Here is a 27,715-nt window from a genome sequence, read left to right as displayed (position 1 = left end):
TTCTGCAGTATCAGCAGGTGGGCTGCCGGTTGTAGATAATTCAGCATTGTTGAGCAGAATTGAAGTGTAAACACAACCTTCACCAGAAACATGATATAAAATACATTTCTTAAGAGCAGTGTTGTCACAAAAACTTAAGAGGGATGGATTATTAAAGGGGATATAGGCGTAGATAAATTTGCATAGTATATCAAACCTCAATACACACATGTTTCTTATTGTTCAAAAGTAATTCTAAGAAAATATTGGAAAGATGATTCAACAATTTGAAAGCAGCAAGAATCAGAAGTAACTTTTTGAATATCTCTAAACTTTCAAATCCTTTGAAAACTGTTTGTTACCTTTATTTTTTATGTTCTTGGTGAACTAAATTCAACCTCACCTAAAACTCTTGAGGCACTACTCAGCTACTTCCTCATTTGGACAGGTTAGCAAATCCTGATACATGACATACTGAATGAACATCACTGCGCTTACGAGCGGGTTATTGCTGGAGTAGCTCGGAGTGCAGAACTGTCATTACATCAAGAGTAAATTTCAATATAGATAAATGTGATGTGGTACATTTTGGTGAGCAGAACAGAGAGGCCACATCTAAATGAGATAAAGGAGCAAGAAGGATCTGAGAGTTACAAATACACAAATGATTAAAAGTTTCAACACAAGTTAGAAAGACCATTAAAAAAAACACACACACAGAATTGGGGTTAATCGCTCTACTTATCAATTATGTTGAACTTTTGGTTGGGCTACACTTTTTCATTACTATGAATATTCCGGTCATCATATTACAGCAACAGTATAGAGGCATTTAAGAAGAGGCAAAGATAATGGACACAATGCTCGAGTTAGCACAGCGGGTCGGGAAATTAAATTGGGATGGGGAAAAGATGGGATTCATGACCGGCTGTTCTTCCCCGACCATTTTTTGGCTCTCTCCCTCGCTCTCTCTCTCGCTCTCTCTCTCCCTCGCTCTCTCTCTCCCTCGCTCTCTCTCTCCTCGCTCTCTCTCTCCCTCGCGCTCTCTCTCTCCCTCGTTCTCTCTCTCCCTCGTTCTCTCCCTCACTCTCTCTCTCCCTCGCTCTCTCTCTCCCTCGCTCTCTCACTCCCTCGCTCTCTCTCTCCCTCGCTCTCTCTCTCCCTCGCTCTCTCTCTCCCTCGCTCTCTCTCTCTCTCTCCCTCGCTCTCGCTCTCTCCCTCGCTCTCTCTCTCCCTCGCTCTCTCTCTCCCTCGCTCTCTCTCTCCCTCGCTCTCTCTCTCCCTCGCTCTCTCTCTCCCTCGCTCTCTCTCTCCCTCGCTCTCTCTCTCCCTCGCTCTCTCTCTCCCTCGCTCTCTCTCTCCTCGCTCTCTCTCTCCCTCGCTCTCTCTCTCCCTCGCTCTCTCTCTCCCTCGCTCTCTCTCTCCCTCGCTCTCTCTCTCCCTCGCTCTCTCTCTCCCTCGCTCTCTCTCTCCCTCGCTCTCTCTCTCCCTCGCTCTCTCTCTCCCTCGCTCTCTCTCTCCCTCGCTCACTCTCTCCCTCGCTCTCTCTCTCCCTCGCTCTCTCTCTCCCTCGCTCTCTCTCTCCCTCGCTCTCTCTCTCCCTCGCTCTCTCTCTCCCTCGCTCTCTCTCCCTCGCTCTCTCTCTCCCTCGCTCTCTCTCTCCCTCGCTCTCTCTCTCCCTCGCGCTCTCTCTCCCTCGCTCTCTCTCTCCCTCGCTCTCTCTCCCTCGCTCTCTCTCTCCCTCGCTCTCTCTCCCTCGCTCTCTCTCTCCCTCGCTCGCTCTCTCCCTCGCTCGCTCTCTCCCTCGCTCGCTCTCTCCCTCGCTCGCTCTCTCCCTCGCTCTCTCTCTCCCTCGCTCGCTCTCTCCCTCGCTCGCTCTCTCCCTCGCTCGCTCTCTCCCTCGCTCGCTCTCTCCCTCGCTCGCTCTCTCCCTCGCACGCTCTCTCCCTCGCTCGCTCTCTCCCTCGCTCGCTCTCTCCCTCGCTCGCTCTCTCCCTCGCTCGCTCTCTCCCTCGCTCGCTCTCTCCCTCGCTCGCTCTCTCCCTCGCTCGCTCTCTCCCTCGCTCGCTCTCTCCCTCGCTCGCTCTCTCCCTCGCTCGCTCTCTCCCTCGCTCGCTCTCTCCTCGCTCGCTCTCTCCCTCGCTCGCTCTCTCCCTCGATCGCTCTCTCCCTCGCTCGCTCTCTCCCTCGCTCGCTCTCTCCCTCGCTCGCTCTCTCCCTCGCTCGCTCTCTCCCTCGCTCGCTCTCTCCCTCGCTCGCTCTCTCCCTCGCTCGCTCTCTCCCTCGCTCGCTCTCTCCCTCGCTCGCTCTCTCCCTCGCTCGCTCTCTCCCTCGCTCGCTCTCTCCCTCGCTCGCTCTCTCCCTCGCTCGCTCTCTCCCTCGCTCGCTCTCTCCCTCGCTCGCTCTCTCCCTCGCTCGCTCTCTCCCTCGCTCGCTCTCTCCCTCGCTCGCTCTCTCCCTCGCTCGCTCTCTCCCTCGCTCGCTCTCCCTCGCTCGCTCTCTCCCTCGCTCGCTCTCTCCTCGCTCGCTCTCTCCTCGCTCGCTCTCTCCCTCGCTCGCTCTCTCCCTCGCTCGCTCTCTCCCTCGCTCGCTCTCTCCCTCGCTCGCTCTCTCCCTCGCTCGCTCTCTCCCTCGCTCTCTCTCTCCCTCGCTCTCTCTCTCCCTCGCTCTCTCTCTCCCTCGCTCTCTCTCTCCCTCGCTCTCTCTCTCCTCGCTCTCTCTCTCCCTCGCTCTCTCCCTCGCTCTCTCCCTCGCTCTCTCCCTCGCTCTCTCCCTCGCTCTCTCCCTCGCTCTCTCCCTCCCTCGCTCTCTCCCTCCCTCGCTCTCTCCCTCCCTCGCTCTCTCTCTCCCTCGCTCTCTCTCTCCCTCGCTCTCTCTCTCCCTCGCTCTCTCTCTCCCTCGCTCTCTCTCTCCCTCGCTCTCTCTCTCCCTCGCTCTCTCTCTCCCTCGCTCTCTCTCTCCCTCGCTCTCTCTCTCCCTCGCTCTCTCTCTCCCTCGCTCTCTCTCTCCCTCGCTCTCTCTCTCCTCGCTCTCTCTCTCCCTCGCTCTCTCTCTCCCTCGCTCTCTCTCTCCCTCGCTCTCTCTCTCCCTCGCTCTCTCTCTCCCTCGCTCTCGCTCTCCCTCGCTCTCGCTCTCTCTCTCCCTCGCTCTCTCTCTCCCTCGCTCTCTCTCTCCCTCGCTCTCTCTCTCCCTCGCTCTCTCTCTCCCTCGCTCTCTCTCTCCCTCGCTCTCTCTCCCTCGCTCTCTCTCTCCCTCGCTCTCTCTCTCCCTCGCTCTCTCTCTCCCTCGCTCTCTCTCTCCCTCGCTCTCTCTCTCCCTCGCTCTCTCTCTCCCTCGCTCTCTCTCTCCCTCGCTCTCTCTCTCCCTCGCTCTCTCTCTCCCTCGCTCTCTCTCTCCCTCGCTCTCTCTCTCCCTCGCTCTCTCTCTCCCTCGCTCTCTCTCTCCCTCGCTCGCTCTCGCACACTCGCCCTCGCTCGCTCTTTCTTTCTTGCTCTCTCGCTCGCTCTCTTGCTCTCTCGCGCGCTCTCTCTCTTGCTCTCTCGTACGCTCGCTCTCTCTTGCTCTCGCTCGCGCGCTCACTCTCTGTCACTCACCCTAGCTCCCTCCCCCCCCAGCAAATGTGGGAGAAACAGTCTCTGATTGCAGGAGTAGTCCTGTGCAGAAGCTTCACCTTCACTTAACTCTCGAACCAGCATTTTGAAAGTGACTCCAGGGCCTACAATCCGGGCCACTTGCTCGACAATATGATCTTTTCTGCAATAACCTTTGATCTGGCACCTTATCAAATACCTTCAAGAAATCTAAGTACAGTGCATCCACCGGCTCCCCTTTATCGACAGTACATGTGAATCCAAAACAAACACTCAGAGAACTAACAAAGGCCAACTGTTATCATGCCCTCTTTTTGGACAATCTAATGGTTCTTTGACAAATGGAGGAAGGTTAGTGACTAGGCAGGTAAAACAAAGTGAAACAACTAAAGCACTCTAGTCAGTTAGGCTCAGCGCATGTGTGATGCCAGGGTGACTCCATTAAAATTGAACAGTAAATCTTTGAATTTCCCAAGCTGCTGTACCAATCAGGAGGACCCACTCTGGCCATTAGGTTCAGTTGAAAAGGTTCTGATACTGGACGAATCTCTCAAAACAATTGGAACACCCCATTGCAAGTAGCGACACACAGGGTAAATTTCCAGCCCTCACCGCTTTTCACCCTCCCTGCCCCCTTTCGCCCTGCCTGCCCCCTTTCGCCCTGCCTGCCCCCATTCGCCCTCGCGGCCCCCTTTCGCCCCCCCCCCCCCCCCCCCCCCCGCCCCCTTTCGCTCCCCCAGCCCTCTCTCTGTAGCCTTTCAGAGAAACTTTGGGATATTTAATCACTTTATTTTCAGAATATAGCAGCTAGTGACTTAAACAGAGGGCATGGTTTTTGCATGAATTCTCTCTGCAACCTCTGTTGAGGTTTCCTGCACCAAGTCAATTCTGTAGGATCCTCCATCGGAATACTGCTCTGAAAAGAGGAAAATAAGTGTGCATTTTTTGTCTGATTAGGGTTGGAAATGAGGATCTGACCCAGAATGAAAGATTTGGGCCATGATCTATAGGCAGTCTCAGTGATGGCTGCGACATGTGTTGGAGCGGGGTCAAACATAGCACTGAGATTGCAAACAGTTACAGGTTGATAGTGGTGAACAGGGAATAAAATTTGTGCCAGAGACAAATAGCAATGACTTCAGCCTTCCTGATATTTAGTGAGAGGAAATTTCTGCTGATCCAATTTTGGATGTTGAGAAAGCAATTTAAAAATTTTGAGATATTTGAGGCTTCCACTAGGTAGTTGTGGGATAGAACTGAAATTTGTCAGCCTATGTGTGGAACCTTATATCATTGTGTTTTTTGGATGATACAACTGAGGGATGAACAATAGAATGGGGCCTGGGAATATAACTCCAGGGAATTCCAAAGGTAACAGAATAATAGTGGGTAGAAAATCATTGCAGTCAGTTCTCTGGCTTCAGTTAGAAAGATATGAATGGCAGCAAGTTAGGATGGTTTTTACTTGTTTGACAAAAGAAAGGTGTCGCTTCTCGGTCCTTTGGCTAAGATCAAGCGTCAGAACAAGCCCAATATGGGGTGCAATGCCTTATCTTGTCAGCTTGGATCTTGTTTGTCTCTTGAATTGGATTGGTTTTTGGAACAAGCTAGGAATGGATTTGGGTTTGCCCAGTCTATTCTGAGCATTGACGTTTTAACTTTAAAGAACTTTTAAAATTTTCAAATTAATTTTAAAAAAAGAAAGGCATTGGAGGAGGAGGATGGTGTGGTTAACAGTGCGGAAAGCTGTATACAGGACAAGAAGTATGAGAAGAGATCATTTATCAAAGTTATATAAAATGTCATTTGTGTCTTTAACAAGGACTGTTTCAGTACTATTGGTGGGATGGAAACTTGATTGGAGGGATTTGAATGGGGAGATGTGGGAAGATGATCACAAATTTGGGAAGTGACAACACATTCAAGGATTTCGGAGAGTAAAGGGAAGTTGGAAATGGGGTGGTAGTTTGCAGGTATTAAGGTTCAATGATAGTTTATTTGAGGAAAGGAGTGATGACAATAGATTTGAAGGAGGAGTGGGGGACTGTACCTGAGGAAAGTTAACAATATTGGCTAACACGTGGCCTGGTATGGGATATTGAGAGATCAATGGTTTAGTTGAAAAAGGATTGAGGGAGTAGGAATTGGGTCATGGGTAAAATAAGATCAAAGGGAGTATTGCAGAAAATTGAATCGAATCTAGGGAAAGATGCAAGTTCAAGGTGAGGGCATTAAGGAAGTTTTGGGAATCTTTGCTGGAAAGGGTTTGGGGAATGGAGAGAAGCTGCTGAATGGATGGTCTTTGTGACAAGAAAGTCCATGAGCTCCTCACACTTACTGCCAGAGGTGAAGGTGGTCTGAAAAGATGGTCTGTTGTAGATAATAGAAGGTGAGGGTTAGCATTGCTTTCTTGGATAACTTTGAATAGTGAGCAGTTTTAGTGATGAAGAACATTGCCCAGTAATACTTTGTGGTCCAGCCAAACCTGATAATAAATAGCTGAGTTGATTGCTAAAGATTTTCAATTCTGTGTCCTTTGGACTTAAGGGAGCACAAATGAGAGGAATACCAGGGAGAGCAATTTGGGTGAGAAAGAGTAATAGTTCAGGTATGGCTGAAGGATATTAAAAGTAGAGTACGTGGTGTGAAAAAATTAGTAGCTGTGGGCCAAAGGCTAGAGAGTCAGGAATTTGTGCAGCGATAAATTACTTGAGGAAGAATTCTCTTCCAGGATGGACACAGGAAGAAGTGCTCTTCGAAGAGGGGAAAGAGAATGAAGGTAGAATGTGCTACGCTGGCCAGGAGTGAATTGAAACAACCAATTCTATAGTAAACAAAGGCACAGATGAGGGTTTCAACAGCAGATGTGCCATGAAGAGGTGGAGTTGGGCAATGTTTTCTAAGCAGAAATAGGCCATTTTGAGTGATGGCACAGATAAGTGGTTTGAAGTTCATCTCTGGGTCTGATATAACACCAAAGTCTCGAACAATCTGATTCAGTTTCAGACAGTTGACAGACAGAGGGATGTGTTGATGGTGAGTAAACAGAATTTGGACAGGAAACAGTGGCTTCATCTTCCTAATGTTAAATCGGAAAATGTTTCTGCTTATCCATAACTGGATGCCAGACAAGTTGTCTGATAGTTTAGTAACAATGGGGGAATTGAAAAGAGTGGCAGTGAGAGCTGGATGTCACCAACACATCTGTGAAAACTTGCTGATATTTGGAGGATGTTGCTGAGGGGCAGCACATATGAGAAATAGGATTGGGCCAACGATAAATGCTTGGGAGACACCAGAGATAATGGTGAGGGAGTAAGAAGAGAATTCATCGCAGGTGGGGTCAAGGGTTGTATTTTTTGAGGAGAGGGGTGATGACAGAAAATTTAAAAGGGCAAGGGACCTGAAGAGAGAGAAACATTAGAAATATCAGCAAACATAGGAATTTTTTAAAAAGAAAGAAAAAACACATTTTGATTTAATGTTTTAAGTTTTACTTGTGGTTTGTTTTTGTTTAGGGTGGTTCCCCTTTTAAGGGGCTACCTTTATTGCTTTGTCCCTCAGTTTATTTAATTTAGTTTAATTGGTTTGCACAAGTTGGGAAAGAAAGCTGGGTGGTCAACCAGTTAGTGGAAATAGGGTTAAGGGAACAACAGGTGGTGGGTCTGCTGGACAAAATAAGAAGCATGAGGGGCAGGTAGTAAAGAAACTTAGAGAATGATGCAAGTTCAAGGTTAGCGTGGAAGTGGAGCTGGGGGCAGGGCAGGGTGGCTTTAAAGGACGTTTGGTTTGATGTGCTTAGGGAAGGGAGAGAAGTGACAGAGGCAGCTGATTAACCTCAGTCTTACTAACACAAATGTTCATGAAATCCTTACATTTGTTGGAAGTGAGGATGGAGAAGGCGGGAGAGGGATCTAAGAAAGCTGTTTGCAATAAAAGGAACCTGGGGATTATCTTTGCATTCCAGGATGATCCTAGAGCAGGACCCAATAGTAGTGTTTTATGTGCTCAAGCTAGATCTGAGGTAAATTGTAGTAAATAGATTTATTTCAAAATATTTTCGGATATGGAATGTGACTAATTTAATACATGAAGTGGTATGTATAGCATGCTTTGCAGTAAAAAGGTGACTTTGCACCTCTGGTTGCCAAAGCTGTCAACCACTGGAGTTTTCTTAGTGTCATTTCTGGGGCAGTTGTAGACTAATTGATAATGACTGATTGCTATAATTAGTCAGCAAACCCCATCTTTGTATATATAACACTAAGATGGTAGGCAAAATAGGTAAACCTTGGTCTTATTTGTCTAGCAATTTCATTTCTTTTATAAAAGTAATTTCATTGTTTCAGAACATGATAGATGAGGCCACTGATTCTGTACCTCGTAGATCAAGAATGCTTGTATATTTCACAGATCTACCCTGCCATTTGCTTATTAATTTCTCAAGGATAAATACAGTAACTCCCAAACACAACTGCGTTACGGTATCCTTTCTTCTGCTTGCTCTTTTGAATGACTTGTTTTTTTTCTCTGTCTTTTTATATCCAGTTCTCCAAATCCGCTATTTTCCTCCCTCTATTTCTGTTACAAGCCTGCTTTGATTTTAAGTCTCACCCTAAATCCTTCTCCATTATTTGTTCTTGTTTTTCTCTAACCTTTTATTTTGTTAAGGAACTAGACCATTGGGCATAAATTCATGAGGTCCCTGATGTTCCAGCAATTTGGAAATACTCTGAAGATTGTTTTTCAAGCCATCTTGATTTGAGGCAGCCTAGTTTTCATCTGTATAAATTACATTTATAACATTAATTCATTTCAAAGGAATATGACCCCGATATTTGCTTGCAATGAGGAAGATAGGTATGGGTTTCCCACAGGTCTTGCTAAATTTAATGGCAAGACATCTTTGAAATTGTTTGTAAAGGTTTCTCGTCAGACTGTCTGTCATGTTGGAAAAAAGCCAAGAAGCAGATGTCAGGCAAGTCTGGCATCATTGGTTGGCTGGATAACACAAGCGCAAGATACAGACATTGTAGGGGTGATATGGACATCACAAAGAAGAATAAGGACATTTGGGGTGTTAAGAGTGGAGAGTGGTGAATTCAACAGGATTTGAACATCACGAGGGGAACCTAACATCACAGGGCCCAACTGATCACATGGAAATAGTTTTGTTGGGCCTTGGGTGAAAACAACTGTTCCTCCTGACTCACAGGCAGTGCAATAAAGACACTTGCTGCATGAAAATGGAGGAGAACAGATTTTTTCTAAGATTTTAGTACTGAACCCTGTCTTCTGAGAACAGGATAATCACAGGCCTCCTGATCCACCTCTATTTAAACCAGTGGTTGGTGTGTTAGAGTCATAGAGGTTTACAGCACAGAAACAGGCCCATCGGCCCAACTTGTCCATGCCGCCTTTTTTTTTAAACCCTTAAGCTAGTCAGAATGCTAGAGTTGGGGTCAGATTTGCAAATTAAACATTTTTACCTTTGTAACGACCCCCAATTCACCAGTTCTTGGGAGTAACTATTTCCAACCCACCCCAATTGCCACATCAAATTGAGTAGATTTATCAACATGGATGGTGTGTAAATCCACATAACGATGGTTTCTGTAGCAGCCTATTTGATGAAATGGACTTATTCTCTTTTTATTTTCTCCCAATTTTTATGAACATACAAGAATTATCTGACGAGAGCAGCTTGTTCTTATGGTTGTTTGTCATTTATTTCTGCAGACTGTACATTTTCAGGTTTTTTTCTCCAAAAAGCTGGCTGTTCCGGATGATGCAGTTTTCCCTCCCGATGTTTATTTCAATATATTTTGCATAGTTTAAATTATTTTCCAAATTAATTGCACCCCTTTTTTCTGACTCAGCTGCTTAACTTTTGTTTCTTATCTGGTTTTCTTTTGAAGATTAGCGCAATTGAATATGTTCCATTGGGCCTTGTTTTCATCTGATTTTAAATTCAACATATTTTTCCTGGTACGAGAGTATACGTTATTAAAGAATGGCATATCCTTTGACTAACTATAAGCAACAGCATGGGAGATTTGCCAGTTTCATAATATTATTATATCTGATATGGGGTATTATGAGATAACCGTGCCGATCAACGGTAGAGCTTAATCCCATCGGTGGCTAGTTTGTCAGAACCTAAAGCAATGGACAATGCAGCCATATCAAACTAACCAAAAAAGCACGAAAGGAACCTGTATTTTAAAATTAGACCCAACAAGTTCACAGCATTTTATTTAGGTTTATATATTTTAAAATTATAATTATGATATCACAATGCCTATAGATTTTTTTTTACTTTCCTATCATGCTTGAATTTTCATGAAGAGTCCCTAAGTAATTGGAACAAAAGCTACAGGAAACTAATGCTGAATGGCAGTTCTCTCCTATTATATCTGTTACAAGGCAATATTCTATAATCTGCAGAGTTTGTTAAAAATGTTAAATGCTCTTTCGTTGCAGAAATTGCTAGCCTGTTGTTTGTGTGGGGTTAGAGGTCACCTTCAGAGACGCTGCCCGGAGAGATATTGTACAAACTGCAACATGCCTGGGCACTGGTTTCAGAACTGTATTGAAAGGGCATATTGGAAAAAACAGTGTCATCGCTGTCAGATGACTGGGCACTATGCTGATGTGAGTATTCTATTCATTTGACAAAACAAAGAATGTCAATGGCATGACTGCTATTTAAAATGAGGAGAGTGAATACACTTGTGAACTCCCAAAATGCTTATCACTGAGGAATCAGTTTGCACATATTCCTTTGTGTTTATAGCCGTAATTCTTTTGTTTTGTGGTTGCAAATTTATGTATTTTGACCTGCCACTGATATAGAATGCATTGTTTCATTGAAATGTATTCTTTCATGTTGGCACATTTAAAAAAAATACTGGCCACATCTCACCACATTTTTAAGGATATTTAGATTTTATGGGTATAGATTGATTAGATGTGTGACTGCACTGAAGTGTAAAACAAATTCGCTGTTTCCCATAAAGCAACTTCCAGAGGGCTTGACCTTGCTGTGTTGAGCTGACTTGCAGCATGGACCAGGGCATCCTTAACAAAAACAAAGCTGACAAAACACCAGAGATTGCAGTAAAAATAGAAATGTAAGTTGTCTACAGTGATTGTAGTTCTGGTGCCAGGCCACAGATCAGTTAGTGCTGCAAGACTTTTTCTGAGTGGAACGGATATAGCAGCAGGGTCCCAAGTCTCCTGGGCAAGCCGCTCACTCATTAGGACCTGCCATTACCAGTACCAATGTTATGCATGTATGTGACGTGCATTCTGTTATTGTATGCTCTACTTGTCAGTGTGCAGTTTCCTGACACTCACTTATGTCACTCTTTATTCAGAAAGGAAGAAGCTTTTGATAATTTGACAAGACAAGCTCTTAAACGATCTAGGTCATGGCCTTCACTGTCTGTGATTGTGAACATATTTTCTGAAAGCCCTGTCAGTCATCACAGCTACATTTTCTCCCAGAGACCTCCTGGCAGAGTAGGATTTTTGCTAATTTACCCATTTGTGGTTGCATATACATGCAGTGTGTGAGTATGTATATGCATTTTGGGATTTTTTTTCTGCAAGTCACTAAACAGTCGGTTAAGATTTCCTGTGTTCTGTTCCCAGCAGGATTTTGTATAAAGGTCCTCTAGTACAAGACAGACAACTGTCTAAGGATAGCTGAAAGAAGGAAAGGCCGTTTAGTGGTGTTTTGTGTTTGTTCATTGTTGTGGAAATATGAGAACTGGTGGCAAGGGCCCTGTCTATTGAGCACTCAAGTCTCTGTCAGCTGTCGGGGCCTGTTAAAAATTGAGTGTTTTATTTTCTTTGATGTTCGCATTTGAGAATAGGGAAGTAGGAATTAAACAGCAGATGCACAAAGCTGTATTTTAATTTTCAAAACTGTAATTCACACCTGATAAATTACAGAGAAAAGACATGAGCAGAGGCGGCAATGTAACTATTGAAAATAAATATCCTGTGTGTAAGATATTGGAAGCTGTGAAATGTGCACATCCTAAAGTTATAGATATAAGTATTTTGCCCACAGAATAGAAATAGAAAATACAAATGAAAAAAGCACAATGAAGTCTAACCTTTTGGAAAGTAAAATTAAAATATATTGGCAAATCAACAGATCTGTTCCAATTTATTAAGCATATAAGGAAGTAGTCTGAGTAAAGAGCAGACAAATGCATCATTTGCAACATCCCAGCAATGATGTTCACTTGTCACGATACAGGAAAAGAATGGAAAGAAAATGTTGTTTGTAACTCAAGTGTTATACTAATACATGTTGAGATGAACCCTCAACAAAAAAAAGTGAACGATCGATTTTCCAAAATATGTCACCAACAATTTCAGCATACAATTTGCTAATACATCAGTGAGGATGAATGAACACCCAAAGGGTATTTTACTCTGTGTATCTTTCAACAGTTGACCTGCAGCAACATACACTTTTGTGTAAATATATTGCAAGCGAAATGCCATGTGTGCTGTGTTTGCTGTGATTTTCTTTTTACAAGGATTTCTTCTGGGCTCCACTTACAAAAAGGAGGAAATAATTATTATTTGCATATTTAAAACAAAAGTGCAGCAAATTTGGTTGTTGTCTGAAGTGCAGTAAATTGAAGATTTTCTTTATTTATATTTAAAATCCTAATTATTTCATCGAGAAGGATGCCAGTAAGCAAAAATGAAGGGAAAATCAAACTCCATTTCCTTCACTGTTAATGAGAGATTGGTAAAATTTGAAGAAGTTTCTCTATTCAATTCTAATTTATATTTTATTTTTATGAAGGAAAATTACATAAGTATGTAAAAAATCATTTTTTTAATTTAGAGATTGTTAGTTTTTTTTAAAAAATGCTTGTGTTCCTATCCATTTGTCTACCGTGAACAAATGTTCTCACTTGCTTATTTTTTTCTCAGTGTTTTTTAAGAGTGACAAAGAAAATTAAATCTTGTTTTAAGAATGTGAAATTAATTTTAACCAGCAAGTTTCTACTTTTGATAAAACAAACTATACAGTCAATGCTCACTGTTTGGCTAAAAGTGAATTGTCGGAAATAGTCCTTTGCATTGGTAGATTTAAAGATCGGTACCCAAAACAGTTAATTTATCCAAGTGTGGGAGTAGGGAGGTTGGTGGCACTTGGCACCCGGAAAAAAAACTTTAGGTTATAGCAATTCTTAATTTATAAATAGGAAATAGCAAACCTCTGAGCCTCAAGAGGTAGTCACATTGGTTTGAAAATAGAGAAACTCTTTTGTGGATGTACTGATTTTGAAGTTCTTGTATAAAAATAACCTTCCATTTTGAACTTTTCTGAATAGTGTCTGTACTTTGTTGCTGTTCATTATTTGCTGCTTGTTAACTGAGAATCTCTCATGGGATCTACTTTGCCAACTTCAGCAAAAGTTTCTAGGATATGAATTGTAATTGTCTACATCCAGTAAGCAGTTGACCAGTAACAGTTTAGTGGTCTGTCCAAATCCCAAACACTGCACTGAATGTTATAAAGCACTTGTACTAAATTCAAATCAATTACCATAGATACGTCATCTATAATGCCATCTGAAATGCTATTAAAACTGCTGACTAAACTAGGAAAGTTTGCATTTCTAAAGCTTTAATGAAATTCATTCCAATGCAACCCTTTTTTTAAACAAAGATCAGCGGCTGTTTATTAAGCCAAAGCACCCATCCCGTTAAGATGGTGTATCATTTGTCTTGGGTTGATGGTGTTCCTTTCCCTTGTAGGCTTGTCCTGAAATATGGAGACAGTACCATTTAACAGTAAGTATTTTTTTTACTAAAACTTCAATTTAATTTTACTGTGGCAAAATTTGTCTGACACGGCATTTTATTTTTTAATGTATTATCACAGACAAATCAGTAACTTTATTCTTGTATTGTATTTTGTATTCTACTGGTGTAGCTGCAATGATGTGTCAAAGAATGCCGTTGTATCAGTAGAACAGCAATTACCATGTCATGTTATTCATTTTTAAACACTTTGCCTGAAGAAAGATACATTCAGGTAGAATCCATTGAATAAAATGGACATTTGTCAGAACTGCTGATTGCATAGCAAGGAAACACATATACCTGTTACAAATAGATGGGAGCCTGTGCCTTTTATGATTGCATTCTTTTTGTTTATTGTTAAGAAAGACAGAATAGTTCTGTGCACAGTCACCTTTGTCTTTATCCAATTCATTCCATTCAGAATATTCAAGGAGAACTCAATTTTGTTATTTGATTGTGCAGCCATGTTAGATTACACACCTCAAGTGATTCTCCTGCTGTCCTCACATTTTTTGCAAGAATATTTTAAATTGTGTGGTCCACATTGGAGCTCATTCTGATTGCCATGCTGAAAAGTTAAAGGAAATATGGAAAGCCTTCCAGTGGAATTATATTTATGTTTTGGCTGTGTTACATTTTAGAGCCTTTGTCCTCCATTAGCTGACTCGTTTAATCGATGGAGCTGCTAGGTTTGGCAAGCGGCTGATGTCAGGCCTTTGTCAAAAGAGCAATATTCCAAAATTAAGGAAACTCTTTAGAGAAGTTGCTTAGCAAAATCATCAGTGTCTTCGATCAAGGCAGTCAAATCCTTTTAAAATGTTGAGTGATCTCCCAAGTGTGCAGTTCTTGTATCCGTTGAAATGATGGCTTTTATTTCTAAATTAAGCATACTTTCTTGAATCATTGTGATCATTGGATATTTTGTTGCAAGTAACAAATGTTAGTTCAGTTATGTGCAGAATGGACACAAGCCTCAAAGCAGCATGACCCTTTTAAAATTTTAATTCCAGTGTAGGTCTTCTGAATTGTGCCATTAGAAATAATTAAACTAAATTATGAGATTTATTGCAGGAAAGCACAGTTCATACCAAAACTCCTAGATTAATAAAACTGATGCAAGATATAATGTTCTTTTGACTGTAACATTGACCCATAAATATAAAGGGATTCATGTTTTGTTTTTAATTTTAATCTACATCTTTTTGTTAAAAAGCCCCCCTCTAATTCCTATTGTTTTGATTTTTTTAATTAAGAGTAATTTGTTAAACTTTAATTTGCATGAGGAGACAGTATGAATAATGAATTGTATGCTTTTTATTGGTAGTGGCAAAGTATGAGCTGTTGATTACATCCTCTACACATCGAAACAATGTTTTACGCAATGCCACAATGACATGAAACTCAACTGTGTCAGATGCATTTGCTACCAGCAAAAACAAAGTGTATTAAAATAACACCCAAACAATGCCTGAAGCTTTGAAATTGGTTAGATCCTTCTTGGTGACTGGATCTGTCACAGTAGTTCCTGTGATTTATGTACCCCAGGATATGTCAGCAGTATTACAGCATCAGGCGAAAAGGCCCTCAAAGAAGCCCCCTAGACTTACTTAAATAGCAATTTTCATGAATAGTGTGTAAATAAAAATAAAATTGAGAGCCTGCAGTATATTAGATAAAAAAGGGAATGGCATGGTTACGCTGTCATAATAAGAAAGATCCTCCTACAGGACATGTTTACATTAGTGTCACTTTCTAAAAAGGCAGTGTCTGAATTAACATTCTGAGGGGCTGGAGGACTCACACAGCTTCTGATGAATCTGTTTTTCCATCAGATTTTCTGTAATTGTATATTCTGGAAAAAATAGAATTTTTTTGTAAAATTCAGAATTACAAATCACAGGTCCATAATGCTAAGCACTACAAAAATGAAAAGAGCTGATTTTTGGATCTGGTGCAAAAACGTTAATGACTTTCAAAGGGCTCCGTCAGTTTGGTTTTTTCCCTTTGTTAAGCCACTGGAATGCAACTTATGTATTTGAATGTTATAAATGAATATTTTACTCAAGCAAGATTAAAACAAATGAAAATATTTTAATGTATATTTTCCAATCCACGATTCATTAACATTTGATATTAAATACAATAAGTGTATGTTTTCTGCGTTCAATATAGAACAGCTACCTTTCTTTAAGTTGAGCACTCAGCCAGAAAAATCATTCAACTGTTTATTTTGAAACATCACTGAGGTACCGGTAATTGTATGATAATATGCATTAAGATTGCTTATTTGTTCATGAGCCATGTTCTGATTTGCACCAAACAAGAGTATATAGTTATGATTCAATGCAGAGAAAGGCTGTATGTTGTTCAGTTTTTTTTAAGAACACACTGTGTTCACTGTGAATCTCATGCTGTCCTACGTCTAGCCAATTATCACAAAGAAACAGAAGAAAAATATTTTTAGAGCTTCAATAAAAGTTAAGATAGCTATAAGGTAAATGCAGATTTGCATATTGCAGTGTAAACCCAAATTATAACTTGTGTGGCAGGTGAAGTATTATGGTTTGCATGAGAAACACAATTCAGTGAACTTCGATTTTGGAAATATATTCACTAAAACAGAAATCCTCATGACCATTTTGGACCCGGGTTCGATTCCTGGCTTGGTCACTGTCTGTGTGGAGTTTGCACTTTCTCCCCGTGTCTGTGTGAGTTTCCTCTGGCTGCTCTGGTTTCCTCCCACAGTCCGAAAGACATGTTGGTTAGGTGCATTGGCCATGCTAAATTTTCCCTCAGTGTACCTGAACAGGCACCAGAGTGTGGCGACTAGGGGATTCTCACAGTAACTTCATTGCAGTGTTGATGTAAGGCTACTTGTGACACTAATAAATAAACTTTAAACATTTGCTGTAACATTTACAGCAGAAGCATCATGCCCCCTAATGTAAATAGTATAGACTTTCGCCTGCTGAGATGCAGTTTCATATAGATAGAACCTTGCATATATTATACAAATTTCACATGCTGGTATGTATTTGAACAGAAATGAGGCTTTAATGTGGATACTTAAGTGCATAGGCCATTCAACCATCAAGCCTGTTCTGTCATTCAGATGGAGAATGGATGTTCTGTACCTCAACTCCATTTATCCGCCTTTGCTCCACATTTCTTTTTACCCTCATCTAATGAAGATGTATTAATTTCAGTCATAAATTTTTCAGTTGACCGAGCATCTTCAACATTTTTTGCTTTGTGGAAGTGCTTTCTGATTTCACTGTTAAATGGCCTAACTCTAATTCTAAGATTATGACCCCCTTATCTCCATTACCCTATGAGGAGAAAAAAATCCTCTTCATCTAGCCTATCATCATTTTAAACATTCTAATTAGATCACCCCTCAACCTGCTGAACTTGCAGGAATATGAACCATGTATATGCAACCTGTCCTCGTAACTTAAGTGAAAGAAAGCCTTGTATTTATGCAGCACCGTTCATGACCTCAGGGGCACCCCAATGTTTTACAGCCAATGTAGTAGTATTTTTGAACTGCAGTCACTGTGGCAATATGGGAACAGCAGCAGCCAATTTGTGCACAGCAAACTTCCACAAATAGCAATGTGATAATGACCAAATAACCTGTTTTTGTGATGAGATAAATATTGGCCTGTATGCCAGTGATAACTTTGAAATAGCGCCAGGGAACCTTTTACATCCACCTCTGAATTTTGCAAGACACTGAATTTTGCAAGACACCAGATTTCACCCCTTCCCTCTGCTACAAGGTCAGAGGGGAACCCACTAAGGGGAACAATGGCTGGCAGACAGCCATTTAACAGCCAGTAAACTGAAGGTGGTATTTCCGCCCCCCTCAGGAATAGAAAGTCCTGCTTCAGAAGGTTGCCACCCAATCTCCTGCGATTCAGGACAGGGGTGTACAACTCTGGATTGGAATTTGGGTCAGTGTTTGGGGGCTTCACCAAGTGCCCAGCTGTCAAGCCCAGGCAAGGGTGTGGGGCTTGGGAGACCAATAAGGGGTAGCGACCAGGGAAGGGGTAAAACATTGGGTAGGCCTCCAATGAATCCAGAGGGCCCATTCGGGAGAAGCTCCCCTCTCAGTCACCACCAGCTCTGCAGGGAAACCTGCTGCGCAGGCTGCTTCGCCTGAGCCTCTCCCACCATCATCCCAGTAGCAGCGAAATGAGACCCTTAAGTGGGAAATAATTGCCAACTTAAGGGCCTCAATTGATCTACTGGCTGGCAGATTGCCCGATGCCATCCCCACCAGTATCATTGCCATGGGCACGGGCAGGTGGATAGGTGGAGGCAGGTCACCCGCTTGATTTAATGAGTGTCCTGCCTCCAAACCTCATTGGCGGAGGTGGGCATAATATCTTACACCAAGGGCAGAATTCTCCCATCAAGGGACTAAGTCCCATGGGGGGGGTGGGAATGTAAAGTATTTCTCGCTGTGGGGGCCTCTGGTCAAACATGCCAAATCTTACGGCTTCATTAATTATGCACCTGGGTATCTTACACCATATTCCCATGGCAGGGCATACCTGATGATGCCAAGTCCACCATCCTACCTGGGCGCCATATTGAAAAGGCACCCAACATCATTGGCCCACTGCTGAAGAAAGAAAGTAGACCTCCTGAAAATAAAGATGCTTCTCCGGGAACATTCAGAGACTGGAAGATAGACCTCCTCCTGGACACCAAATCTGGAAGGACCACCTGCAGATGCTCCCCTCACCCATTGCTGTGGTGTTTCAGAGTTCAGGGTTGCTACTAGCCTCCATCCTGAACTCTTTAAGCGATTCCAGGCATTGTTCAGGTGAATCCTAACATCTGCGTACCTCGTTATTTCAGACATGTTTTTGCACTGGTGTATTATCTTGCCTCCTGTTGCAGAGAATCTGGCGTGGGTGATTAGGCCTTCATTTGAATTCTATTAGCAGAATGCAACTAAGTTCCCGTCAGCCTCCAGCGGGTTTCCTGATTTGCCATGGCGGGCATCAGTGGAAAATCCCGCTGTAAATTCACGCTGACATAAAACCAACTTTTGGGCCTCCTGCCAAATTCAGCCCACCATCCCCTCATCCGCCATTGAACCCGCTGGCAGGGGCTTGGGAGAATTCAGCCCCAGGTTTCTGGAGTGGGATCCAGAACGTTCTAATTTGAGGTGAGAGTGCTACCCACTGAGACATGGCTGAAACTTCAAACCCTGATAACATGCTGGTAAATCTCAACTGTACCACCTTCAAGATCAGTATATCTTGCCAGAACTGAAAGACTGAATGCAGTGCTCCATAAGGCATATGACCAAGATTCTCTACCTCTGAAGCATCACTTCCTCACTTTTAAATTCCAATTGTCTTACAGTTAAGGCCAATATTCTCTTAGGCTTTTATCTTTGGTTAATTGAACACTAGTTGCAGTTATTTGTGTTCATGAACATTGAACCCCATTGCTCTTTCACAGATCTTAATCTCTCCCCTTTAAAGAAAATATTCCTATTTGTCTTCTCTGATCCAAAGTGAGTGACCTCACTCTGCCCAATATTGAACTCCCATCTCTCATAGTTTTACAATTCACTCAGTCTAAGTATAAATCCTTGGAATTTCCTGATTCTAATGACAGAATCTACCATGTCTCTGAATTTAGGATCATTTGCAAGCGTAGATACAAAACTCAATTCCTTAATCTAAGTCATTAATATAAATGATAAAAAGACGAGACCCAACTAAAGATTCCAGGGGGACACCGTGGGCAGAATTTCCCAAAACATTTCTAAGTGTCTTAATAGCGAGAAAACGGGGGTGTTCCGCACAGGTCTCTTTGGTGTGCTCTGCATTGCAATCTTTCAACACTTAATGCAATGAAAGAATTTCCATTCGAATCACACCATCATGGAGGCTCCAGGCACGTGGCTTGCCCAAAGTGGTCGCAATTGTGCCCTTAAGCAAGTGGAGCTCCATTTCAACAGTAACTGTGAACTCAGAGTCCTGCCAACAGGAAGATGGCACCACGTAATGCAACCCCACCCTTCACAGAGGGAGAGTTCAGACGGCTGCTGGACACCGCAGAGGAGAGGAGGGTCGCCATCTTCCCCTCAGATGGCCGATGACTCAGGGGTTGGGCCGCAGTGCAGCCTGGCAAACACTGGCAGTGAATGCTCGTGCACTAGCACGGTGGACTGGTGCCCAGTGCCACAAGAAAATTAACAACCTAATTTGAGCAGCCGTCCTGACATCCTGAATCATCGATAGTCACGGGTGAGATGCCTGAATGGAGAGTGGCAAATGTTGTGCCTTTGTTTAAGAAGGGCTGCAGGGAAAAGCCTGGGAACTACAGGCTAGTGAGCCTCACATCTGTGGTGGGTAAGTTGTTGGAAGGTATTTTGAGAGACAGGATCTACAGGCATTTAGAGACGCAAGGACTGATTAGGGACAGTCAGCATGGCTTTGTGAGTGGAAAATCATGTCTCACAAATTTGATTCAGTTTTTTGAAGGAGTAACCAAGAAGGTTGATGAGGGCAGTGCAGTTGATGTTGTCTACATGGACTTTAGCAAGGCCTTTGACAAGGTACCGCATGGTAGGTTGTTGCATAAGGTTAAATCTCATGGGATCCAGGGTGAGGTATCTAAATGGATACAAAATTGGCTCCTTGACAGAAGCCAGAGGGTGGTTGTAGAGGGTTGTTTTTCAAACTGGAGACCTGTGGCCAGTGGTGTGCACAGTAAGAAGTTTAACAACACCAGGTTGTGTGCCTCAGGTTGCTCAAATTAAGTTGTTAATTTTCTTGTGGCACTGGGCACCAGTCCACCGTGCTAGTGCACGAGCATTCACTGCCAGTGTTTGCCAGGCTGCACTGCGGCCCAACCCCTGAGTCATCGGCCATCTGAGGGGAAGATGGCGACCCTCCTCTCCTCTGTGGTGTGCCTCAGGGATCAGTGCTGGGTCCACTGTTATTTGTCATTTATGTTAATGATTTTGATGAGAATATAGGAGGCATGGTTAGTAAGTTTGCGGATGACACCAAGATTGGTGGCATAGTAGACAGTGAAGAAAGTTAGAGTCATAGAGGTTTACAGCATGGAAACTGGCCCTTTGGCCCAACTTGTCCATGCCGCACTTTTATTTTTAAAACCCCTAAGCTAATCCCAATTGCCCGCATTTGGCCCATATCCCTCTATACCCATCGTACCCATGTAACTATCTAAATGCTTTTCAAAAGATAAAATTGTACCCGCCTCTACTACTACCTCTGGCAGCTTGTTCCAGACACTCACCACCCTTGGTGTGAAAAAATTGCCCCTCTGGACACTTTTGTATCTCTCCCCTCTCACCTTAAACCTATGCCCTCTAGTTTTAGGCTCTCCTCTACCTTTGGGAAAAGATATTGACATACCTTGTCTATGCCCCTCATTATTTTATAGACCTCTATAAGTTCACCCCTCAGCCTCCTACGCTCCAGAGGAAAAAGTCCCAGTCTACTCAGCCTCTCCTTATAACACAATCCATCAAGACTCAGTAGCATCCTAGTAAATCTTTTCTGCACTCTTTCTAGTTTAATAATATCCTTTCTATAATAGGGTGACCAGAATTGCGCACAGCATTCCAAGTGTGGCCTTACCCATGTCTTGTACAACTTTAACAAGACATCCCAACTCCTGTATTCAATGTTCTGACTGATAAAACCAAGCATGCTGAATGCCTTCTTCACCACTCTGTCCACCTGTGACTCCACTTTCAAGGAGCTATGAACATGTACACCTAGATCTCTTTGTTCTATAACTCCCCAACGCCCTACCATTAACTGAGTAAGTCCTGCCCTGGTTCAATCTACCAAAATGCATTACCTCGTATTTGTCTAAATTAAACTCCATCTGCCATTCGTCAGCCCATTGGCCCAATTGATCAAGATCCCGTTGCAATTAGAGATAACTTTCTTCACTGTTCACTATGCCACCAATCTTGGTGTCATCTGCAAACTTACTAACCATGCCCCCTATATTCTCATCCAAATCATTAATATAAATGACAAATAACAATGGGCCCAGCACTGATCCCTGAGGCACACCGCTGGTCACAGGCCTCCAGTTTGAAAAACAACTCTCTACAACCACCCTCTGGCTTCTGTCAAGAGGCCAATTTTGTATCCATTTAGATACCTCACCCTGGATCCCGTGAGATTTAACGTTATGCAACAACCTACCATGCGGTACCTTGTCAAAGGCCTTGCTAAAGTCCATGTAGACAACATCAACTGCACTGTCCTCATCTACCTTCTTCGTTACCCCTTCAAAAAACTGAATTAAATTTGTGAGACATGATTTTCCACTCACATGCTGACTGTCCCTAATCAGTCCTTGCACCTCTAAATGCCTGTAGATCCTGTCTCTCAAAATACCTTCCAACAATTTACCCACCACAGATGTGAGGCGCACTGGCCTGTAGTTCCCAGGCTTTTCCCTTCAGCCCTTTTTAAACAAAGGCACAACATTTGCCACTCTACAATCTTCAGGCATCTCACCTGTGACTATCGATGATTCAAATATCTCGGCTAGGGGACCCGCAATTTCCTCCCTAGCCTCCAATTGCAATAGGATTTTGATCAATTGGGCCAATGGGCTGACGAATGGCAGATGGAGTTTAATTTAGACAAATGCGAGGTGATGCATTTTGGTAGATTGAACCAGGGAGGACTTACTCAGTTAATGGTAGGGTGTTGGGGAGAGTTACAGAAGAGATCTGGGGGTACATGTTCATAGCTCCTTGAAAGTGGAGTCACCGGTGGACAGAGTGGTGAAGAAGGCATTCGGCATGCTTGGTTTCATTGGTCAGAACATTGAATACGTCTTGTTGAACTTGTACAAGACATTGGTACGGTCACGCTTGGAATACTGTGTGCAATTCTGGTCACACTATTATAGAAAGGATATTATTAAACTAGAAAGGGTGCAGAAAAGATTTACTAGGATGCTACCGGGACTTGATGGTTTGAGTTATAAGGAGAGGCTGGATAGACTGGGACTTTTTTCTCTGGAGCGTAGGAGGCTGAGGGGTGATCTTATAGAGGTCTGTAAAATAATAAGGGGCACAGATCTGCTAGATAGTTAATATCTTTTCCCAAAGGTAGGGGAGTCTAAAACTAGAGGGCATAGATTCAAGGGGAGAGATTCAAAAGTGTCCAGAGAGGCAATTTTTTCACACGGGGTGGTGAGTGTCTGGAACAAGCTGCCAGAGGTAGTAGTAGAGGCGGGTAACATTTTGTCTTTTAAAAAGCATTTAGATAGTTACATGGGTACGATGGGTATAGAGGGATATGGGCCAAATGCAGGCAATTGGGATTAGCTTAGGGGTTTTTATAAAAAGGGGCGGCATGGACAAGTTGGGTCGAAGGGCCTATTTCTATGCTGTAAACCTCTATGACTCAGTCCCATCCATCGCATCTGGAATGTCCACATTAATCCACTCCATGACATCCTGCGGCCTTTCAGCACCTGACCTGCTAGCATGTACCTCCCTCTGGCACCCTCCCATCACAATCCCGATAGATGCCATCCGATTGCCGCCATCCCCGACACTCTGTCCATCCTTTAGGCTGCCAATCCCCCCTTTTGTCCCTGCAGAGAAGATGGCCAATAATCGCTGGGCACGGGGAAAACAGGGGTCCCTGAGCTGCGTCTCTTCACTCCATCTGAGGAGAGAACTGTGACCAGGTTAGGGTGTGCCACAGAAGTGAGGAGCCATAGAATCTTCATTCGTATGACCTACCTCAAGTAAGTTCCAATGTTCCCAGAGACGTGTCCCCCCACCGCAGCCCCCACTGAGATGCCCATCGACACCTCGGAGGAAAGCTCTGAGGGAAGCACCCAACAGTTGACACAGTCATCACACACACCATCCACCAGCACAGATACGGTCACTACAGTGGGAGATGTTAGCGGTGAGGCTTCTGTGGCACTTTCTGGTGAGCACCACACTGCCATTGATGCACATCAGGTGGAGGTGGGAACATCCATGAACTAGGGCAGAGGTCTCCCGGAGCCAAGGGGACAGCTGGCCCCCAGCCAGGTGCAAAGCCACTGGAATCCCGAAGCTGCTGGAGATGAGGAAATAGACCAGGGAATGCAGGAGGGGTTGTCAGTAACATTGCAGCAACTGCAAGACTGTTTGGAGGAGTCCCACAGTCTTCAGTTGCAGAAGGTGGTGCTGGCATTGCGTGGCACAGAGGCCAACACTCCAAAGGTGGTGTCCGCTGTGGAAAGGCTAGGGCAGGAAATGGTCGTCATGGGTGGCTGGACCATGTCACGGCCAAGTTGCTGAGCGCCCCGGGAGAATGCTCGAGACACTGCAGGGCTTGAGTGCTTGGCCCAGCCTCAGAGGGCGCTTGCTGAGGGGATCCAGAGCTTGGCCCAGTCTCAGAGGGCTATTGCAGTGGGCTCGTGCCATGGTGCAGATGCAGTTTGGCCTCCAAGACTGGCAGAGCCAGGTGACACAGAGGCCTCTGGAGCTCACTCCAGCTGCCCCGCCATCCCATGGAGTGTCACAGGAGCCCACAAGCAGCCCAAGGGAGGAGGAAGCTCCGAAGCCCATGCGGGGGTCTTCCCCCTCCAGGAGACTCTGGCCATCCTCAGCCCCTCCGAATCCCCCCCTTCCTGACACCGGTGCATCTCTCAAGCAGCGGGCTGAACAGGGTGGCACGCTACATCCATGACACCCCAAAGTCGACTGGGTTCTCCAGGTCCTGGCCCCCCAGGGGATGCCCACCTTTGGGAGAGGGAGTTGGGGAGAGAGAGAGAACGACAGTCAGTAAGGTTGTGTATCCCGGATCCCTCATTCCCTCCCAGCAGCCCATGTTCCCATGAGTCTAGATGCTGGTAATCCAACAGCATCCCCAGTGCCACACACCACCTCAACGGGCTGCCATCCACTGCCACATCATCACCATAGCGGCACGGGGGGCATACGGGTGGCTGTGAGAGGGACCTCATTGGGAACTCCTGAGGCTTGGACATGAGTGCACCCACCTGGATGTCTGATGCACTGCCATCCTGGAATCATTTGCAGTTCAGACAGATAGTGGAGAAGCAACCCCGTCCCTATCACGAGATCACTGTATAGTGCATGCAGTGAGAGGAGCCGTGTTAACACCTGCCAAGTTCTCATGATTGTGGCAACAGCTGTCACTGTTAGTGGGGCCTGGAATGCAATGCCTGTAGTCAGCCACAGAGCCTGTCCAGCAGGCAGATGGCAAGGTAACCAGTGCAACGTCAGAGGGGTTGGAACTCCACCTTATATGCAACCCCACGGGGGTCATTCAGTGGCCAGGGGGAATGCAAGCAACACGAGCCCCAAGCCAGCAACAACCCCTGATGTGCGGACTCATACCAGCACAAGCCTCCCCCCACTCCCCCAAACCCCTGCACCCACCCAATCAGGATGTTAAACTTGCTAATGATATTGAAATCCAGTCAAATTCATGTCAATAAGCTTTGTGCCCATTTTAGTGTGAAGCAGTTCTTGCCATTAAAAAGGGGCTGGGAAGATAACAAATCATTTTGCGCTGGGCGCGCTTCTGATTTTTAGCATCTCACGATATTTTCCCAGCTCGCTACGATGATCACCATGCACAGCAAAATGGTAAGATCACACCCCATGTGTCATATTCCACCATTTATCTCTACTCCCTCCTACCTGTCAATCAATTCATAATTGTGTGACAAAGTCACCTTCAAATTTTTCGATGATTTTGTACCACTGGTATTTTCTCCCCATCTTCGACAGTGAAAACAGGTTTATAAGTGTTCATTTACCAACACAAGGACATAAGAAATAGGAACAGGAGTCTGGCATGCGGCCTATCTAGCCTGCTCTGCCATTCAATACAATCCTGGTTGATCACCGGCCTCAACTGCACTTTCCCATTAACTTTGTTCCCTGAAACACCAAAAATTTGACTGAAGCAGCCTTAAATATATTCACAGTAAGTAGTCTCACACACCAAGTTAAAGTCCAAGAGGGTTATTTGGTAGCACGAACTTTTGGAGCGTTGCCCCATCATCAGATGAGAGGCAACACTCCGAAAGCTCGTACTACCAAATAAACCTGTTGGACGTTAACTTGGTGTTGTGAGACTATGCCTACCCAGTCCAATGCCGGCAACTCCACATCTTAAATATATCCAGTGATGGAGCATCCACGACCCTCTAAGAAAGAAATTTCTAAAGATTTAACCTCATCTCAGTCCTAAATGATTGTCCCCTCAGGCTGAGACTGTGCCCCCATGTTCTAGACTCCAGCACTTTCCTAATGACTGATGTCAAGCTAACTGGCATGTTCTCTGTTTTCTCTCTCCCTCTTTCTTGAATAGCAGTGTTACATTTACTAACTTCCAATCTGCTAGGACCATTGAAGAATCTAGGTAGTTTTAGAAAATCATAGGCAGCACATCTCTGCAGCTAACTCTTTTAGAACTCTAGCATGTATGCCACCATACCTTGGGATTTGTTTCATTCTAGTCCCTTAAATTTCTCCAATATTTTATCTCCACTAATATTAGGGAGGTGGTGGCATAGTGGTATTGTCACTGGACTAGTAATCCAGAGACCCCAGATAACACGGCACAGTGGCACAGTTGTTAGCACTGCTGTCTCTCAGTGCATGGGACCCAGGTTGGATTCCCAGCTTGGGTCACCGTCTGTGTGGAGTTTGCACATTGTCCCCATGTCTGCGTCCAAAGATGTGCGGGTTAGGTGGATTGGCCTTGCTTATTTGCCCCTTACTGTCAGGCGGACTAGCTAGGGTAAATGCATGGAGCTATGGGGATAGGGCCTGGGTGGGATTGTGGTCAGTGCAGACCTGATGGGCCGAATGGCCTCCTTCTGCACTATAGGATTTTATGATTCTATAACATTCTTGGGACCCAGGTTTGAATCCCACCACAGCAGATGGTGAAATTTGAATTCAATAAAAAACCTGGAATTAAAAGTCTAATGATGGATCATGAAACCATTGTCAATTGTCATTAAAAAAACCATCTGGTTCACTGTCCTTCCCAAACCCACAGCAAATTGGTTGACTCCTAACTGCCTTCTATGGCCTAGCAAACTACTGAGTTCCAGGACAATTAGGGATGGGCAATAAATGCTAGTCCAACCAGCAACACCCAAATTCCATGGAAGAATGTTTAAAAATCAAGTTCCCTAATTTCCTCCGCCTTTTAGCTGCCAAGGTTACAGTCTATTTCTAGTATTTACCTTGTGTCTTTGGTTTTGAAGATGGACATAGAATATTTGTTCAATGTCTGCCATTTCCTCATTTTAACTCATTTCCCATGATAATTTCTCTTGTCACCAAAGTAAATGCCACCAGGCATTTATTTTAGATACCCTCGTCCTTTTTATATACTTGTAAAGGCTCTTACAATCTGCTTTTGTAGCCCTTGCTAGTTTATGCACACATTTTGTTTTCTCCCTTTTCATCATCCCTCTTTTGGTGGCCCTTTGATAATTTCTAAAGCACTTCCAAATAGCGAGTTTACTACTATTCTTTGCCACATTATACATCTCTCCTTTTAATCTAATACTATCCTTAACTTCCTTAGTAAGCCAAAGATTAATCTTGCTTGCTGAGTTTTTATTTTTAACGGAATTAGTTTATTAATGGAACATTTTGAATTGTTTCCTTAAATATTCCCCCACTGTTCATTTATCACCCTATATTTTAGTCTATTTACCCTCAGAATCCATAGAATCCCTACAATGCAGAAAAAGGCCATTTGGCCCGTTGAGTCTGCACTGAGCCTCGAAAGAGCATTTGACCCAGGCCTATGTCCTATCCCTGTAACTCTATGCATTTACCATGGTCAATCCATCTATCTTTGGACACTAAGGGGCAATTTAGCATGGCCAATCCACCTTAAGCCACTCTCCCCTCATATCTATGTAGATACTTTGTTTAAGTTGAAGATTTTTTATTTGGAGCTGAAGTTTATTACTTTAAGCTTAATATGGAATTCAATGTATTGTGATCACTTATTCCCAGTGGATCTTTCACTATGAGATTGTTATTTAGCCCTGTCTCAATATAATATACTAGATCTAAAATAGCTTTATTTCTAGTTGATTCCACAAAATATTATTCCTAGAAACTGTTCCAAAGACATTTGAAAAACTGAACTTTGGTTAGTGTGGGGGACTTTCATCTTCATATCAACTGGACCAATTTGATTGTTCCAGTCTATGTGAAGATGAAAGTCCCCTACAATTATTATATTCCCTTTCTTACAAGCTTC

At 43.9% G+C, this 27,715-nt stretch overlaps 1 protein-coding gene and 1 pseudogene across 2 annotated transcripts in view; both read left to right on the top strand.

The window, feature by feature from the left end:
* Positions 1-27,715, top strand: part of zcchc7 (zinc finger, CCHC domain containing 7) — a 298,339-nt gene that overhangs the window by 208,509 nt on the left and 62,115 nt on the right. For both annotated transcript variants that reach the window (XM_078214234.1, XM_078214233.1), the window contains exons 5-6: positions 10,053-10,223; positions 13,365-13,400. In XM_078214234.1, coding sequence (XP_078070360.1) covers positions 10,053-10,223; positions 13,365-13,400 — 207 coding nt within the window. The remainder of the gene's footprint in view (positions 1-10,052; positions 10,224-13,364; positions 13,401-27,715) is intronic.
* LOC144495366 (U2 spliceosomal RNA) lies at positions 5,055-5,260 on the top strand (annotated as a pseudogene).

Source organism: Mustelus asterias, chromosome 6, assembly GCF_964213995.1.
Source record: "Mustelus asterias chromosome 6, sMusAst1.hap1.1, whole genome shotgun sequence".
Taxonomy (NCBI): Eukaryota; Metazoa; Chordata; class Chondrichthyes; order Carcharhiniformes; family Triakidae; genus Mustelus; species Mustelus asterias.
The sequence above is the reverse complement of the archived record's forward strand: the minus strand, read 5'-3'. Positions and strand labels throughout refer to the sequence as shown.